Source organism: Scomber scombrus, chromosome 5, assembly GCF_963691925.1.
Source record: "Scomber scombrus chromosome 5, fScoSco1.1, whole genome shotgun sequence".
Taxonomy (NCBI): Eukaryota; Metazoa; Chordata; class Actinopteri; order Scombriformes; family Scombridae; genus Scomber; species Scomber scombrus.
The window spans coordinates 10,880,211-10,899,334 of NC_084974.1; the positions used below are offsets into that span (position 1 = coordinate 10,880,211).

Sequence of the window (19,124 nt, forward strand, 5' to 3'; positions counted from 1 at the left end):
CTGTTGCACTGGTGCTTGCTTTTTTTGCAGTTTTGTTGTTGTTTTTTTAAATTAATTTTATTTTAATTTGTTCCCCCTTTTTTCCTGTGTTCTTTGTAATCATGACCTCTCGCTGTTTTAATTTCAGATTTGCATATCCACTTCCACTCCTTCCTCATTTGCATACAGCAAGAATGGCGAGCGGGCATCCCACAGACAAATTCAGTTTCATGTATCAACCAGACACGCACAAGAGGTACGGGGCACGCATGCACACACACTCACACTCCAACATACACACACATACTCATGCCCATTTTCTCGTTGACCAGGTAAGTTGAAATAAGCTCGAGCAGGTCCTCTGTTTCATCTACACTGTGAGACCGCGGGAGAAAAGATGCCTTATTGGGGGATGTAGTATAACCAGCCAGCAACTTAAATGTTCAGTGGCCTCTTCTCTGTTGAATCCTGTAGTACAGATCAGGCCGGTCAGTAAACCTCGTCCTGCCTTTTGTTTTTTTGGTGCAGTAGTGTAAATGACGTACCGCCACACAGGAAACCAATCCATTATTTTCAGTGCGTCCATGCGTTCTTGTGCTTTTCTGTCAGTAGTCGTCCCTCTTTTTTATTGCACCAGTCTGTGTTTTTAAAAAACATGCTTATGCTGAGCTTACTTGAGGGTGAGGATTCACGGGGCTTGATTTTGTTACATGCTGGCAAAATCCTTCAGCTGGATGTCGCCTTAAGAATCTTGAGTTTGGGATTCATGTGTGCGACGGATGTGTGTGTATGCTTGATAATCGTAACAATTTTCTTCCAATTTACACGACTTACGTCTCTCTCCCCTCAATTTTTCTTCTATCTTCTCTTATCCCACCCCTTCCCCTCTCTGTCACATTTTCTGTTTCTCTCTCTCTCTCTCTCTCTCACTCACTCACTCACTCACTCACTCACTCACTCACTCACTCACTCACTCTCTCTCTCTCTCTCTCTCTCTCTCTCTCTCTCTCTCTCTCTCTCTCTCTCTCTCTCTCTCTCTCTCTCTCTCTCTCTCTCTCTCTCTCTCTCTCTCTCTCTCTCTCTCTCTTTCTCTCTCTCAGTAAGAACAGGTTATCTTCAGCTATGAATCCAGTCTACAGCCCTGTTCAGCCTGGCACCCCGTATGGAAACCCAAAGAACATGGCCTTCGCAGGTGAGATGAATTGGCACACACATCAACCATTTTCTATAGCTTAATTTAACTATTTTGAAAATGTCAAGTACAGTATCAAATTAGAGAGGGGCATGTGATGTTAGATGAGATTGACAGCTATCTCCAGTACTCTTCAGTACTCACTTACTTCTCCCAATGGATGGCCACTCACTCCAAGTTGCCTATATTTTGACCTTCTTGCTTTGATAACTAACTGAGATGCCAATGAGCAGTTTGCTCAGCTCAGGCTTCAAAATGTGCTACCACAGGCTACCAGGGATTTCCTTAAAGAGTGCAACTATGGTTTTGCACCATCTTTTCCTACTGTAACATTATAACTTTCCACTTGCAAAACTGGGAGTTAAATGTATGTTGTTCTTGTGCAACTTTAGCATACAAAAAAACAAAATGCGTTGGTAATAAATGAGTCACAGTGAGAGATGTGTAGTGGGCATTTGAACAAAGCAAACTTTAGGTACCCATATTTGGGTTTCAGCCCTATAAAAACAAGCTCTAATAATGGAATGAATCTAAATTTCTTGGTTGCAAAAATCTACAGTCATTAGTGAAACATTTTCAGTAGAAATTGAAGACGATGCAGGAATACAGCGAGTCAGACAGCAAGAAAGGCAGATAGGAGATAATAGTCACACTGAGTGATGTTTGAGAGGAACAACGTTTTCTCTCAAACATCAATCTCCGTCTGAGGAAGCAGCAGAGTGGAGGCTCTTTGGTGGAGTCTGTAAAGGGAGGCTTTTCTCCCAGGTAGGAGCAGAGCAGGTGTGTAAAGCTGGACAATGACCTGCACATGTCATATCTTTTACAGTACAGGGCTTTTCATTGAATAAAAGCAGCTACAGGCTTTCAGTGTGTGGTAGGTGATGGATAAGTCGGATGAAATATACCAAAAGGCTGATTAAACGAAACGCTGCTGCCTCTTTGAGCCCACCATCACACACACCCTTAAAAAAACTTTATAAAGAGGGGGAAAAGGAAGAAACATTAAGAACAGCAACAAATGAGGTGTCATGCATCATCATCAGACGTTGTGTGTAGAGAATACATAAAAAATGAAAAGAAGAGAACATTACGTTATGGAAAAACAGGATGAGTGAAGAATATTTATCTCAGCACACGCCAATAATTTGAATATTTTACCAGCTACTTTGCGTTTTGCTGATATGAAACCATCCTCCCTGCTCTTAGCGCTCTGTACATTTTCCTCTCTCAAACTCCCTTTTTAATATTTATTTCCAAAACACAGGGCAGAGTTTTAACCGTAGTCCAAAGTTGGCAGCAGGAATGATAAATGTTAACATTATTTATTCGCTATCAAGCCTGCACATTAATTCCCATACTTACTGTTATGCTGCATTTATTACTGTTGACATTTTTATGCGAGCTAAAATTCCTATTTGACAAAATCTGTGGAGTCTTTGCAGGATTATATCCTGGCAGAGTATCACATTTTTTCCCCCATTGGTGCCAGTTAGTAAACAGTCCATCTCATGTCTGTCCACTGCTGCAAAAATACTCGATACAGACATGTTTAAATTGTCAGTAAAAGTAGATTTTCACATGTGAAAATATGACAGGTGGTAAATGGCCTCTTCTGGATATCAGAGAATGACCCTGATATGTATCTCTTAACTATAATTACAGTGAGTAGACAGAGCTAATAGTAACATGGTTGGTTGTGATTTTTTTTAATATGGATTTGAGCAAATTCATTCACATTATTTTCATCAACAAAATCACCTTCTGTGTTGAACCAGGTTGATTATACCTGGTTTGTTTGTATATTTTGATCTATAAGTTGAGTAACATTGATGTTTTTAATGATCAGGTTAGTTTATAACCCTGATCTATGAGTGACAGACTCACAACCATGCAAATATCAGTGTGAATACAACAAAACGTTGTACAAAAAATGAAAACAAACTGTTCTCCTGTGGATTTCTAAACCCTTGTGTTGGCACAGCCGCCAGTACACGTGGCTAACTTTTATCTCAGTTTCATAGGCCATATGCTGCAAGTGACCAGGTTGAGTACAGAGAGGTTAATGTTACTCAGGTCAACGATATATCAGGTTTTTGTCTAAACAAAATGTAAGATAATGGCGAAAATGATTTGATTTCATAGAGCCTAAGGTGAAATCTTTGAATGTCATGTTTTGTCCAATTAACAGTCTAAAATCCAAAGATATTCAGGTTAATATCTTGTACGACATAATAAAAAAGGTTAAAATCATCACATTTGAGAAGCTGCAGACAGTACATTTTTTGTTATTTTCCTTAAAAAAAAAGTTAAGCACTAAAAAGAAGCTTTATAATGCCAAATAATTTTAAATAAGTGTAATTCAGTTAATTCTTTTGGTTCTCAATAAGTTTTCATGAGCACATTTCTTTGCTTAGTCATAATAGTTGAATGTGTTTTTACATAACATCTGCTGTTTGTCATTTAATACTCTGGATTAGTGCATAACTGAACAAGTCACCAAAGATTTTGTTAAATCTTTCGACCTGTGAAGTTTCTCCAGCTGTTGAGTTGAGATGATATTGTCTGGGGTTTTTTTGTTGTATTTGATACAGACTGCTTTACTTTTATTTAACCAAGCGAGTCAAGAGACTAAAGTTTCTAAAGTCTCTAAAATGTATTGTTCAGGGCTACAATTAAAGATTGTTTTCATCATTGAATAATCTACATCTAGATCAGATTATTTTTCAAACTAACTGTTTATTCGTTTCAGATTGCTAGTGTTGACTGATCAATGGTCTAAAACCCAAACATACTTGATTACAATTAAATAAAAGTAACAAATCCTCAAATTAGAGAAAACATATTTAGAGGATGTTTGCCTTTTTATGATGAATTCTTAGTAAAATTGTGTTTGAACTAATATATAAATTAGAAAATATTGAATTGAAACTGTAGTTTTGTTTACAATGTAGTAAAAAAAAACCTACTTCATCTGTAATCTTATTTTCCCTCTAACCTGAAATAAAAAATGTATTAAACTCAACTCAGTCTTGATGTTTCACATTGCACGGCAGTGTAAATGTTAGTATATATTAGACCTGTTACATGTTACTTAGGTCAACCTACAGCGGCCGTTAGCAGCCACAGCTAGATATAGCAAAGGCTCAAGGCCTACAGAGCAGATAGCCTGAGATCAACTGCCAATAATAGCAAGCCATGAGCAGCACTTCTCACTGCTCACCAGCATTCTTTCTTTTAGCCTCCTGCTTTCCTCCTCTCTTTCTCCCCTATCAGGAAAGCTTTTCTCAGGTCAAATCTGCTTTGTCTGCTTAGCATGTAATTGATGACGCACAAATGCAGTGTGTGTGTGCGCTCACCCCCTTGCACGTGTCTTTGCGCATTGCTAATGTTTCTGAATTTATCTCCTCCCACACCATATTGGCAGGTGTGTCTCGTCTGCCAGATTGGTGTATGTGAGACGCATTCAGCCGACTGTGCTATTGGCGCAGACATTTTTTTTAATGAGCGCCATCTGTGCACATCCTGCTCCAAAGCAAATACAGCCATACCTGTGTGTTTGTGTGGTCCTCAGATGCCTCTTTGTTTGTTAATCTACATTTCCTGATATTTTCTCTGTCTAACATCTGTGATGTGTCCTGCAGGCTATCCAGGGGGTTATCCTGCCACGGCTCCTACCTATACACCCAACCTCTATCAAACAGGCAGTCCTGGGTATCCACCAGGTGAGCTATAACACACACACATACAAATACAAATATATATACACACACACACACACACACACACACACACAGACAGACAGCAGTTTTACAGTTGATTAGTGAGATGTTTTGTCATCTTTCAAGGAAGAAAAAAATCTTGGATATGCACAACAAATATGGCAGGGAGTTCAGAAATTCATTGAAGTTTTGTGTGAGGGGTGTCACACAGACACACTGGTGTAAGCAGATTATTTTTACAGAAACAAATCATGTGTCACATTCATACTTCTACAGTATATGTTTTTATCTGTCTGTCTGCCTTTTGTTTTGGGTGCTTTTTGTTGGTGGTAGAGTACTTAAGACACTACTCGTTTCTTTGTATAATAGAAAACATAAATGGAAAATACAGAGCAGAATAATAAAGTGTTATAACATAAAGAAAGAGTCATACAGTAAAAGGCTTTGAGCTTGAGCAGTAGATTTTTCAGAAGTAAATAACCATAAACAACAACCATGCAAAAGTCATCTGTGCAAATCTAATTCTACAATAATGTTTGTAAATTCTGGATGTAAATTCACATATTAAATTTAGTGTTGGCAAAGAGGAGTTGGCTAACAAAATGAATTGACTGAGCTCCCAATTTGAGAAGCAGCACAACACATTTTTAATTGGCATTTGAAGCTAGGGACTTTTCCTACTTTGGTAGCTTTGAATAGCGCCACAGTTGCTGAAATAATGATTAAAATTACAAAATAATAATGTGTAAGCTGAAAAACATTTGTCTCAAAATCTAAAAAATATTAATCTTGCTGATGAGTAACCGTTGAATCCCATTTAAACTCTGGAAATCAGTTGAGTAATGTGTTGGTGATGTATGAAAGTTACTCAGTGTTTAGGCTGCAGCTTTGCTAACACTTAATATGCTGAATAAATTACACACTGACAGAATTTAATTTCAAGTCAAGAGGATCCATTACTGCTGCTGCTTTATATTGCTGCATGACGATGCATTGAAAGTATGTGTTAATTATGCATAATTATCCTAAAACTAATGTTGTTTGCCTACATTTTTAATAAGTCACTTGTGAATATACGAACACCGCTGAGAAAATTCATGTTAGACAAAAATCACTCGTGCTTTTCCTTCATCACAGTTTGTTGTGAGTCAGTCAGTTTGGAGCCGCACACTGGTTGCATTAATGCGAAGGCAGCATGGATTAAAAGTGATCCCAGACTAAAGAGCATTGATGGTGAAGGAATGGGAAGCTAGCCAGTAACAGCTGCCAGTGGCCTTATAGCAGCGGATAGGTGCTCTGCTGGGGTTCAGCGTCTGGTCCCCATAGCAGATGGGAATAACAGTTGTCTCAGTGCTTTCCAGACTCGGTGTGTCTGTATTGATATAGTTTAGTGTGACGGGGGCTTGAACTTTTTTAGCCTAAAAACCCAGATTGAGTGAACACAACCTCATTCTGGTTTTCTGCCATGAAAGCTGTTATTTGGGGATATTCCAGAAACGGTGGGGAAGGAATTGATACTGTGTAGTTCCAGTGAGTCAGTTTTTAAAAAGAGATTTGTTCGTGTGTTCGCTCAAAGCATCATAATGAATACCTGAACTAAAAATCTAAAGAAGGTGCTGAGGAGGTAAAAAGAAGCCAAGGAGACTCATACAAGGTCAAACTCAATAGAAAACCATTTCAGTCGAGTATAATCATCAACAACGGGTAGATGAACTGAAAAGACATAATTGGTGAACTGACCATGAGAAGACAAAAGAAACATTGAATAATCTAAAACATTGATATAAAAAAATAAAGGAATAATAATTTGCTGCTGTCGATTAGATGTTTTTCTAAATGGATTTTGAAGACAATGAAGTCGATCACACAAAAGATGTAATACTATAATAGTAAAAGAATAAATAAAATAGTGATTTATTTCTTGAGATTGGTTTTAAAAATGCTTTGTTTTTGGAAAATATGATTAATAGTTAATAGACTTGGTTCCTTTTCTGAAGGAAATAATGCTGAATTTGAAGTATTTTACAAACGTAGGGTGGGTTTGTAGATTTCATCTGTGCTGCTTTTGAAGCCCCTCGCCTCTTGTCCCCTCCCCCAGTGCTGTTTTATCTTTTGGGAGTCTAACAAATATATCAGGTATTCTTTGGCACCCAGCTTCCTTCCAACAGACATGTACCCAATTATTGAGTTTAAATCAGCCAGGAGTATTGTTTCTTTCTTGAGGTATTGGTGAGATTAAAGCATGTGTACCTAGACAAGAATGAGTCTGAAACAAACCAGCCGGGATCTGATTTAGAAACATGTCTTGGTCAATGTCATTTGTTCCTCAAGACCATTGAATAGACAAACAGTTTTTCTATCAGCAGGGCTTTTGTGTAATTGTCACACACCATTGTCCTCTAATGCCCTGCATGCATGTTAGAGCAAAGAATGTGTGTGTGTGTGTGTGCATACTCTCTCTCTCGCTCGCTCTCACACTCACTTTTAGACACACATAGCAGCTCCAGCATCTCTTTGTTCCCCTTGTCCTTGTGTGAGAGAAGCGCTTTCATAAGCTCCGCAGCAGCACTAGCTAGTAGCATGTTTGACCTTCATGCTCCTCCGAGTGGCGGCTCAGAGGAACTGCACCCAGCAGCACACATCAATGCAGATGCCTTCACTCTCCTTTTCAGTCAGTCATGTTCGGCTGGTTCAAAGGTGGACGCATTTAAATAATTTCAGAATTGTACGCTTCTGTGTGTTTATAAAAGGCAGCTTCACTGAATATGGTGAAAATAAAGGTAAATATACTTCTTGGACTTTGACTTCACAAGTACTGTCTTAAGCTGTAAACAGTCCAAATATGCCGTCATCATCAGTTATGGTGAGACTGGCTGAACGAAGCCCTTTTAAAATGCACAAACTCAAACACAGCACAAAATGTTGTTTAGAGAGTCCCATGACAAGACGGCACCAGTCCCCCATCTAGTGGATTCTGTAGGTAATGAAAATAATTAAACAAACTATTGTAGAAGGGACTGTCATGTTTTTATACATATGTTTTGTAGTTGATTCATATTGCTGACTCACATCTTCTCTTTGTACACCATATTTAAAGACACTTTTAATGTCCAATGCTGTGCAATATTAGTATTTCATGTATCATAATAATTTCAATTCAACTGTGCAGTATACATTAAATATACATATATTCTTTCTTCACTTTAATCCGTGCAATAACAATATAATCTCTGATTACCACTCAATACCAATATTACTGTTGTGATGTAAATGTCACAATTATTATTATATATTTCTACTATTATTGTTATTGTTTTTCGTACTTATTTATTCTTCATTCTTTCTTATTGATGCTCTTCTATTTTTACTGGCCACTTGCTGCTGTAATAATGCAAATTTGTGGCACTAATAAAGGAATATCTTATCTTATTAAACAGTCATCCCACTGAGGTTCAGCTCAGAAATGCCTTTACAGCTTGTGGTGACATGCTGCATTGTAATAACTAAAAAAGGATGTTGTATGAAGTAGCGAAGCCACACATAATTAATACCTGCTTGGCAGTTTCACTCAACTTTTTAGCATCTTTTAACTTGTTGTTTTTTAGTTGTTGGTCCACAGCTTTACTGATTTAAGGTTTCTGCTCACAGTTCTTCTCACTCATGGGTTTTTATCTCTAATTGCAGCAGGAAGTTGAGAAAAAGCTCTGATAAACCCTAATGTACACTACCTGCCCAGCATCAAATGGCAGACAAGAGTTAGCAAATAGCTGTTGTTGTAGCATTTAGTTGCTAAAGAGTTGGTGGAGAGCAGAAAACTACTTATTACAAACACAATCTAATCAATCAATTTATAAAACGATCTAATTTATTTCTAACTCTTCTTTCTTTTCTCACTGTTTTTAGGATATACTCAAGCAGGCACTCCATACAAAGTGCCCCCTACTCAGTCAAATGGAGCCCCCCCTCCCTATACCCCTACCCCCACCCCATACCCAACAGCTATGTACCCCATCCGCAGTGCCTACCCTCAGCAGAACCTATACGCACAGGTAATGGTACGAAAAATCTCACTCCTCTGCTACTGACAAATGTTGATTGGGGTTTGTTGTCTTACAGCTGTTCTGTTGCCACTTTATTTTAGGAAATGCAGCTACGTTGTTTGGATAGTAGATCATATTTTAAGGCAATTTAAAAAACAATTTGTGAAGCAACGTCACAGATTTGACAGCAAGTTGTCTTTGCACTAGTTTAATTTTCAGCAAACCATTAGATTGTAAGGACAAGATGGTCAGTTTTGCGTTATGTGCATCCGTGTTAAGTAAACTGGTTTACTCAAGAATGAAGAATTGTTTGAATGTTAGTGTTGTTTTGTGTTGAGAATCAAGTTTTGATCTACAAAAACTTGATATACAAACAAAGGGAATTCATGTTTGTGTTTTCACAGCATGTAAAGAGATTGGGTAAATTAGACTGACAGGAGATTTTCACAGCAAGACAAAAGTGCAGTCATGTTCTGTGTAATTTACCATTGCACTTTGTAAAGGTTGATCAGATGGTTAAAAAGGAAAGTGCAGAGGCAGGAAGAGGGATGGAAAATACCATGAAGGCAAGATGCCCGTGTCCAAAGTAGTGATAGTCTGCTGAGAAACTATTTCTGCTGTAGGGATGCAAAAAGTCCTTTCAAAGGATCCTGCAGTGCAACATGACCAATAGTAGATTCAATGTCCTCAAATAAACATTTAAATGTTGTAATAAACTTCATATATCATCATGTGTTTCGACAGGGAGCGTACTATACCCAACCAGTGTATGCGGCCCAGCCACACGTGATCCATCACACCACCGTGGTGCAGCCCAACAGCATCCCCTCCACAGCCCTGTACCCTGCCCCCGTCCCTGTACCTACTCCTCGCAACAACGGCATGGCTGCCATGGGGATGGTAGCCGGGACAACCATGGCCATGAGTGCAGGTATGACCAGAAAACATTAACTCCAAATGTTAGCTTATTTCAGGTTTTATTGGCAGTAATGTGTCATTTTATATCACTTATTTATTCTGAAGATGGTTTGTATCTCTTGTGCAGACATTTTTGTTTTTTTTTATAAAAATGTTGTTCATTAAATGTGTGTCAAACTATTTATTTAGAGAGAGAAGCTTTTACAGGTTAGATTTAATGTGCTAGGCAAACCGTACAACAGTGTTATAACTTAATTGCTGACATTGAGTAATTCAGCCAGCTTCTTTTAGTAGAAACTTCGGTACAAACTTAGGTAGGTAGAAAAGTATTTTATTTAGCATTTGATTTTTTTAAAATGAGGGAAAATATTCAAAAACACTTAAATCTACAGAATGATGACGATGTCCTCTCCCTGTAATTGAGCCTTAGTAGCTGTTCAGCAGATGGATTCATAAATGACTAAAGCTCATTGTTAATGGTGTCATTAACTTTGTGTAGGGACCCTGCTGACAACGCCCCAGCACGCCCAGATCGGAGGACACCCAGTTACTGTGCCAACCTACAGGCCCCAAGGGACACCTGGGTACAGCTACGTACCGCCTCACTGGTAGAGCCCACCCATCATGTGAGTGTCTGCACCTCCTGCTGCTCGCTGTCTCTTTCTTTGAGATGTTCCCCCGCGACCCCAATTTTCTCTCCTCCATCTGTTTCCTCCTGTCCCCACGCCCCTCCCTTTTTTTTTTTTTTTTTGTGTTCCTGTGTTGTATCTTTGACTTGAACAAACTGCACTGGCTCACATTTCTTTCCCCTCCTGCTCTTCAGAGGTCTAAGGTCCGCTCTTAAATCAATCACCAATGTGTACCTCCGCTCTTCTTTCCCACCAGATCTGGAGTCCACCATCGTATGCAACTGCTCAAATCTTACACGGGCTCCCTATGGTAACCATGGGAACTTGGCACCTGTCTGCAAGAACAAAACTAAAGTGCAACAGCCACTTTACCATTATTGTTATTGTTATTATGCGACATTCTCTAACGTTTTTACAAAAGCTGCTTTTGTTTTTATTTTTTTTCTCTGTTCATTTGCCAACCAGTCATTACTTTATTTTTTTACGGTTGTTATTTTCTTTTTTTTAAAGGATTTTTTTTTTTTCCCTCATTTTCTTTTGCTGTGTCTGTCATCGGAACTCCAGAAGGACTCTTGACCAATCACGGGTGTCGGTCGCTCCTGTTTGTGTTGTGCTGGTGTGTGTGGTCCTGCCTGCTGCTCAGTTGGCTGGGAAATATCGGGCACTTATTCCTCATTATCATCTCCATCAGTCACTACAAAGACTTATTGACTTATGCTGCCAAATTTTCTAACAAGTAGATATCAGCACAGGGTTTTAACACAATTAGGAATTTTAATTTTTTTTAATTTCTTTTGCAGGTTATTTAATTTTCAATATTCTTTCTTTTTTTCCACACTCAATTGAATGACCTTTTGCTTTTTCTTGTAGACTTTCTCCTACTTTTGTTCCTCTTTCTTCATCCTTTTTTTTCTTTCTTTTTTTAAAATCCACTTTATTTCAATTTCAGTTTAATCTAAGTCGTCTTCCAGCACGTTTGCTGTCTGTCCGGCAGTAGTGAGTCCGTCATCCCTGTCGTTACGTCTCAATGTAAGTGCTGTGTCGCTACGAACAGAGCACTTACCATTATCCCATCATGCTGCGTGTCCCAGTGTCCACATTAGCATAATACCCAGTGTACACTAAGGAAACGTCACCTACTTTATGCTACATACTATGCAGGCTAGTATGTTGTGACACTATCGAATCTTAATCTAGCTAGAAAACATTTGGGGTCGCCTGGGTCATGTCAGCTTTTTATGTGGTTAGCGTAGGTCAAAGCATTTAGAAAATGTAAAAATATTTATAATAACCGTGTCAACAGCATGGGTGGTTGTGCACACTTTTCACACACATACACAAAAACATCAACATGCACAGGGGCTCCTGTGGCGTGTCGAAAAACACATGATCACTTAGTGGCACTTACTGTACAGTACCTCCAGTTATGTCGTTACTGATCAACATACACACACACACACAAAAGCAAACACACACACACACACGCAACATGGATCCTAGGGGTGTGCATGGCAGACACAGCCAGCAGAGAAGGAGTTTAAAGGGATTGTGTTGGCACCGAGAGAGGAAGAGCAGGACGAGACAGAGAGAGGGGCAGACAAAGTAGGATGAGGAGGATGAGGAGGATGAGGAGGATGAGGAGGAAGAGAAGGAGGAGACAACGTGGTCACAGTCATTTCAATTCAAGGCACAAGATATTTGAGTTTGTGACATCTCACCTGAAAGAGACTGCACAGACACATTGCCGTTTGCACTACACGTGTTGAACTGTGGTTTCTCACTGTGATTATGTCGTCTCCTCCCTCTTTCTCCCAGAAGAGGACCAATAACCAAACACTCGACAAACATAAACCCAGACTCTGAGCATACACTTATAAATGGACAAGTTGAATACATGAGCCCAGCAGCTGGAAGGGATTTAATCTTTTAGCTCTGCAGGAACATCTGGATGCTCGTGCAGGCAGGAAATTGTGTCCAACCAGGTGGCTGCAGTGTATGTACACATGGTCCATATCATAAGGATGTTTTATTGTCAGAATTTAGGTCAAACATTACAGTTACAGACACTCCTGTGTGAGAGTGCAAGAGCTAAATCGGAGTGCTGTGATCAAAACAGGGCAGTGGTGATGCAGTGTCACTCAGTCACTGGCTTTTAAACCAGTTCAGTCCCTCTTCAGAGGATCAGAAGCTAAGCGGCATGACTCCCCAGGGACTTTTAGTAGTTTTTATGAATAAAGAATGATACATGTGTTCACAGCGCTCATTTCTGCAAGTAGCTGTTATTTACACACATCTGCTTTTACTTACTGCATGAAAACATCCTCTACTACTTTTAAAGAATATCCAGCATAAACTTGATTTGAAGCAAATAGTCATTAGATGAGGATAATATTTAAGACAATGGGACCCTATAGAGCCATTTACAGTTTCTTTATTGCATTATTTATGCTCCTACACACAGTATCATGATCCATCTTAATTGAACTCTGCAGTGAGTCTTTGTTTATTGGTTCTTGCCTTGAGAAAGGGGTGGGTGACAAGGGTGGTGATGGTAGGGTTTAGTCTATAGGTGAGGCCTGTGGCATTTTTCAGGATTTACACAATAACAAATAAGACTCAAATCACAGCTTCATAATCTGTAGAGAACAGATTGGTAGAACAAGAGCATTTACTGCGCAGGTATGTAGATGATGTGGTTTGATATTGCAATAAAATAAGAGGGAATGCCTCCAACTGTTGACAAACAGTAATTATTTTATCAGCGTTTTGAATTGATTTTGAAAAATGCTTATTGTTGTAATCTCTAAACATGGACGACAGGCTGTGTATGCCCTCCATTCAATAATTATTACCGCTAGGAAGAGTAGAACATATCAGAAATTTGGGTATTGAATAACTTTGTGAGGAAATATTGCACAACATAACGACGGAAAAAAACAAAACTTGATGACTATAATTTAATGCTAAGTAACAGGTACCTAGAATTTTTAGTGCAAGAGGGAGGAAGAAGCAATTTATATTGTAATTAAAAATAAAATAAGGTCGAGTGTTTGAGGTATTCTTAGTCCAGATGTTTGTACACTAGTAGGTTAATTCTAAAGAAAATATTGCATAATGCCGCTGTCGGATGAAAACCTATTTTTAAAATGACCCCTTGTATTTTAGAAGCCTGGATATCAAGTGGATGTTATTTAGGGTCATTAAATGCTCCCATCATTTAAGGATCTTGTACATTTTAATCCCATTTAAAAAAAAATAAATAAAAAAATAGAGATTCAAAAACTGGATTTTCTTGCGACAGCAGTAATGTTATTTGTCATTAGGATTTATTTAACCAACCACTACTTCTGTCAGTATTTCTCAATTAAACTTTTGTTTTTCTTCTTCTTCTTTCCCTCTGGTCAATTGAGCATAATGGGTATGCATAATATTCAGGTGTATTTCACTATAGCATTGGATCTCTAAGTTTTAAAAAATGCAGTATATTTATACAGCAAGTGGTACAGTAATGTATTTCTAGCTAAGCATGGTTGCATCAGTGTGGCAGCTACTGTTTGTGCTTTTAATATATATTTTTTTTACCTCCTCTTCTGCATAATTGTCCTTTTTACATATCTGTTGCTGACGGGGGGAGAAGTTAAGATGAGGTCTGTAAATGAAGTTAGGACTTAGGAAAGCATTTTTGGTTGGCTGAAGGAGGATACCATTATGCTCCTTTTTTAAAAACCATCTTTGCTCTCCATTTCTGCTCTGTGGGTGCAAAGATATTTTGAATGATCAGTTGAAACCCTGAGCCTCAACGCCCTTTGTTCTATGCCATATTTCACAAACTGTTGTTCAGTAAATAACTTTCTTTTCCTAAGTAAACTTGTGAATTCTGAGTCCTTGTTAAATCTAGCTCCCTGTGAATCTTGTTTTCAACGTACTGTTCTATTTCTCACATTGTTGTTGATGCATATTGCCTGTCTCACTCTTATCTTTCTGACTGTATCCTCCCGTGTGTATCCCTTTTTTGTCTCTCTGTGCCACGAGCCCACTCAGAGGACATTTTGCATCCCTCCAAGCATCAAAACTACTTTTGTTTTTATAACATTCAGGGATGCAAAATGTCAGATCATGTGTACTGCTCCCTCCACTCTTCAGCTTTTCTTTTAACCCTCTGCTCTCAAACTGTCATCTTTTCTTGGCCATTATGCGCGATCAGTCTGACCTTTGCAACCCTCACTACCCTGTCTAAGTAGCAGTCATATTGAATGATATGATAAGTCATTAAATTTGTGTCAGCAATGGTTATAATCTGCTGTATTGCCTGTTTAAACACTAGAGGTCACCAGTGACAAAGTCTGGGATTGGCAACACCAAGATTTCAAGGCTGTGGGCCAACATGAAATATAAAAAAGTCTCATTTGATTTAAGTGACTATGAGCAGCTGTTTTGAGCACTGAGATATTTGAAGGAAAAAAAAAACTTTTCCAAATTAAATGTTTCTGTTAGAAAATTTACAGAAATGAAACAACAAGATGCTAACTATTATTATTTTTGTGGTGTAAACACTTCCTAATAGGAGGAGTCAATTATTTGAGATGGTAATAAAAGGGGAATTGTCCCTTTTTTGTGGACAGTGGACCGGTGCTCCAAAAAAACTGTAATTCAGTTTTTTTGAATGGAGTAGTTAAAGGAAAAACGACTCAGAGCAGTTTTTTTCAGGGTGGTGAAACTACAATATCCATTTCACTCCATTCCTTGCCTCTCATTTATTTAAATTTGCACTTAAGTGAAAATGGACAGTCGAACACTTCAGTGTTTAGGGGAGAAAAGCAAAGTTGTCTTAATCATGGTCTTTTATAATCTTTTTTTAAAAAACTTTCCTCTATCTACATTTCCAAGCATTGAAAAGCGGTAACTTTAATGATAATTTCTGACTTCTTTTGGGGGTTTTTTCACTATATTTTTTTACTATATTATTTCACTTTGATAGTGAAAATGCGACAGAACCATTCATAACACCTCTCTCCTCTCCTTCCATCTTCACTCTCTCCCCCCTTCTTCTTTTTTGCCTTGCAGTTGCTAAGTCTTAGTTTTTTTCATGAATATAAATTAAAACACTACTATCACAGTGAATAGTAGGCTCTTAAATGTCTTTGATGTTCTGCTGCAGCTTTTTAATTTCAATTTGTCAGAGATATTTCTTAGTTTAATTTGACACTAAATGTGATGCAAAAAGTGGAAATTCCTTGTCTTCCAAAAGAAAAAAGAAAAAAAAGCGTACTTGTATCCCCCAACCGGATCAAGTATTAGGAACAACCCCATCTTTGGAAGTTTTAGTTTGGTACCCAGTTTGCACATGCTATGGTATATCTGTTACCGTAAGGTTGTGTTTGAAACTGAAGCCCAACGTCTGTTCAGCGTTGAGAGAAGTGAATTGTATGTTAGCTATTTGGTCCAGAGTGAAGGACCTGCGTCAGGCTTGTGATATGAAGTGTAAATCTGTTTTTAATTTGTTTTTTTATGTTTTTTTTTCTTTTTGTTGTTGAGGGTTTTTTTTTTTTTTTAAAGATCAGTTAGTGATCTTAGTACTATAACTAAGCCAAGTTTGTAATTGTATATTTACTGTAAAATGTAGAACATTGAATAACTATTAAAATTTTCCTATAAAAGGAAGACTGTCTTGGGTGTGTTTATTCAGAAAGTTCTGCGATCTCATGAGACATTATATTTACTGTAAATCTGATTAAGAATACAAACATCTGCATGAGTCACAAATCTGGGGAGAGTAGTTTATTGTATTAAAGTTGAATCATGCCGTAATATTTATAATTCACAAATGATACAGTTCAATTTGTGCATCTTGGTGAGCTGATGAAAAAAAGACAACAGTAGTGATGGTGTGATGCAGAGACTAATCCAGGACCCGGTGATTTATGGGCACATCTTCAGATTCATAGTTGGAAGCACAGAAATAAAATAAGCAACTCTTTTCATGAAACTGGAAAGTTTTACCTGATCCCATCATTTAAAGTACTCTTGTATTGGTTTCCAACTTGAAGGATAATTCTAATGTTTATATATTTCTCATTGTCAACAAAAGATTGAAAAGATCAAAACCAGGAACCTAAGTCCTTCTACGTTTATCTTCCCACTTCCTGGCATGCTTGTGACCCTCAGCTCAAGCCATTTTCTTCCTTTGGGGAGGGGGTTAAAAAAGGGTCACAAATGCATAGTATAAAAAAAGGGAAGTAGCTTCCTTGAGCAGCTGAGCACTAGTTTTTATTAAATCTAACTCAAACACGAGTTAACAGTTTTTCTGGGGACTATTTTCAGCTCTGGAGTAAAACACATTTTCTGCACTATTGAGTCTTTACAGCCGCAGTACTGTTTTGTTTTGTTTTTTCTAGAATGACCTTTTGTTGCTCATGCTCCTATTTGTGGACAGGAATGAAGTTCAATGGCAGACGGGAAACATTTATCAAACTGACAGCTACAGAAATTGTTAGCAGGATAAATTCTTTGTTTTAGGTGTTTTCATAGGATTTGCTGACATATAAAAAATAAAGAATATCACCAGCTGTATCCATTAAGTAGTCAAATTTCTGTGTTTATGGTACAAAATCATTTAAATTGTTTACTTTAAGATCTCTTTTAAAGTTGCTTTCCCCTTTAATGAAGGGGCAATGTTCCACAGTTCACTTCTCTACATGCCTTTCCAAGAATAGGTTGATGTGAGGACACAAACACTGGCCAGATTTGTGATACTTTAAAAAAAAAAAAGGAAAAAAATACAGTCAGCAATTACAAAAAACAGTCAGCATTGCGTCCTTTGTGGCTGAAAAAGAGCATGAGCAAAGAACACTAATTCTTTCACTTCTCTCTGGATCCATCGCCAGACATCCGACTGTTGTGTAACACCAACCTCCACTTGTACCCGTACGCACACTGCTGCTGAACAAACACTAACACACACCTCTTTAATGCACAGTGCCCCACCAAATGCACACAGCATCATATCTTTACCCTTTTGTACAGTGACAGTGAAGTATCAGTGGGTTGCAGAAGTGTCTGGTGAAGGATTGCTAGTTTGTCATTAAATACAATACGTTTTATAATATTAAGCTATAAGTAAGAGGAAGAGTATTTCCTCATCAGAAAACTGTTTCAGGGGTTTGAATCACATCCTAATTGTCATTTCCCTCTTCAATCTTCTCTGCTTTAACCTTCCTTTCTCTTTCTCCCAGTCAAACATACAGTTGTTACTTCTCCAATAAGTGCCACAATATTCACCAATATGCACCTTTTATACAAGAAATGCACCAAATGGCAAAGACTTGGCACCAGAAATTAAATTGCATTATTACCCACAGGTTCATTATTGACTTAATTTGGCATGTTGCTTCCTCCGTCATCTGCTGGGATCAGGCCTGATCATACGGCAGCACATGGCCTCTCAGCATGAGATGTAACCCTTTTGTAAACCACTTTTAACTGCTTGTTGTATGAGATTGTGCTCCACAAATAAACTCTTCAAGTGGATTCATCTGTGGCTACTTCAAAAGAGGGACCGGATCTGCCTCGGATCTGTCTGCACTGCATCTGTACATCTCCAGTTTGATATTAGCATATACATCATATAGTCTGTTGTGCTCTTTTATTTAACTGGTGATTGAAGCTGAATCATGGGGTCGTTGCAGGTAAGATATATTGTGTGTTAATCAGGTTGGTTTTTGTATTGAAATAAAAGCCTGTCAACAGCATACTCTGATTGAGACTCAGATCAAAGTACAGACTTTATAAAATAAGATAAGATAAGATATTCCTTTATTAGTCCCACAATGGGGAAATTTGCATTGTTACAGCAGCAAGTGGACAGTAAAATAGAATATAAGAGCAGCAATAAGAAAAGAAATAATACCTCTTTGGTCTTCCCCGCGTTGATCTGGAGGTGGTTCCTCAGGCAACAGACTACAAAGTCCTGAGTCAGTTCTCTATACTCTCTGTCGCCCCCATCTGTTATGAGGCCGACGATCGCAGAGTCATCAGAGAACTTCTGCAGATGACAGGTGGGTGTGTTGTGTGTGAAGTCTGCAGTGTAAACTGTGAAGAGGAATGGAGCCAGGACCGTCCCCTGTACTGCAGACAACTGTATCAGACACACACAGTCCTGAGACCTCACATACTGTGGATGGTGTGTGAAGTAGTCCAGTATCCATGAAGTGAGGTGATGGTTCACTCCTGTGTGCTCCAGCTTGTCCCTCAGGAGCACAGGCTGTATTGTGTTGAAAGCACTGGAGAAATCAAAAAACATGATCCTCACAGTGCTTCCAGGTTTCTCCAGGTGAGAAAGTGCTCTGTGTAGGAGGAAGATGACGGCATCATCCATCCTGATGCCACGCTGGTAGGCAAACTGTAGTAGGTCCATTGATGGGCCCACCAGGAGGCGGAGATGGACAAGGACCAGCCTCTCCAGGGTCTTCATCAGGTGGGATGTTAGTGCCACTGGCCTGTAGCTGCTGAGGTCCTTGGGGTGCGGAGTCTCCCCAGCTTCAGGCTCAGGTTGAAGATGTTCCCAACTATCCCGCACAGCTGGTCTGTGCAGGACTTCAGGAGCCTGGAGTTGATGCCGTCAGGATCCGCCGCCTTCTTCGCCTTGATC

At 38.7% G+C, this 19,124-nt stretch overlaps 1 protein-coding gene across 2 annotated transcripts in view; it reads left to right on the forward strand.

Annotated features, from left to right (window-relative positions):
* Positions 1–16,129, forward strand: part of fam168a (family with sequence similarity 168 member A) — a 31,950-nt gene extending 15,821 nt beyond the window's left edge. The window contains exons 2-8 of one of the 2 annotated variants that reach the window (XM_062419191.1): positions 128–235; positions 1,080–1,171; positions 4,813–4,893; positions 8,794–8,945; positions 9,675–9,861; positions 10,348–10,474; positions 10,734–16,129. In XM_062419191.1, the coding sequence (XP_062275175.1) occupies positions 174–235; positions 1,080–1,171; positions 4,813–4,893; positions 8,794–8,945; positions 9,675–9,861; positions 10,348–10,460 (687 nt within the window). In that variant the 5' untranslated portion in view covers positions 128–173 and the 3' untranslated portion in view covers positions 10,461–10,474; positions 10,734–16,129. The remainder of the gene's footprint in view (positions 1–127; positions 236–1,079; positions 1,172–4,812; positions 4,894–8,793; positions 8,946–9,674; positions 9,862–10,347; positions 10,475–10,733) is intronic. The other variant, XM_062419192.1, reaches the window with a different exon arrangement.
* Positions 16,130–19,124: the final 2,995 nt, after the last annotated feature.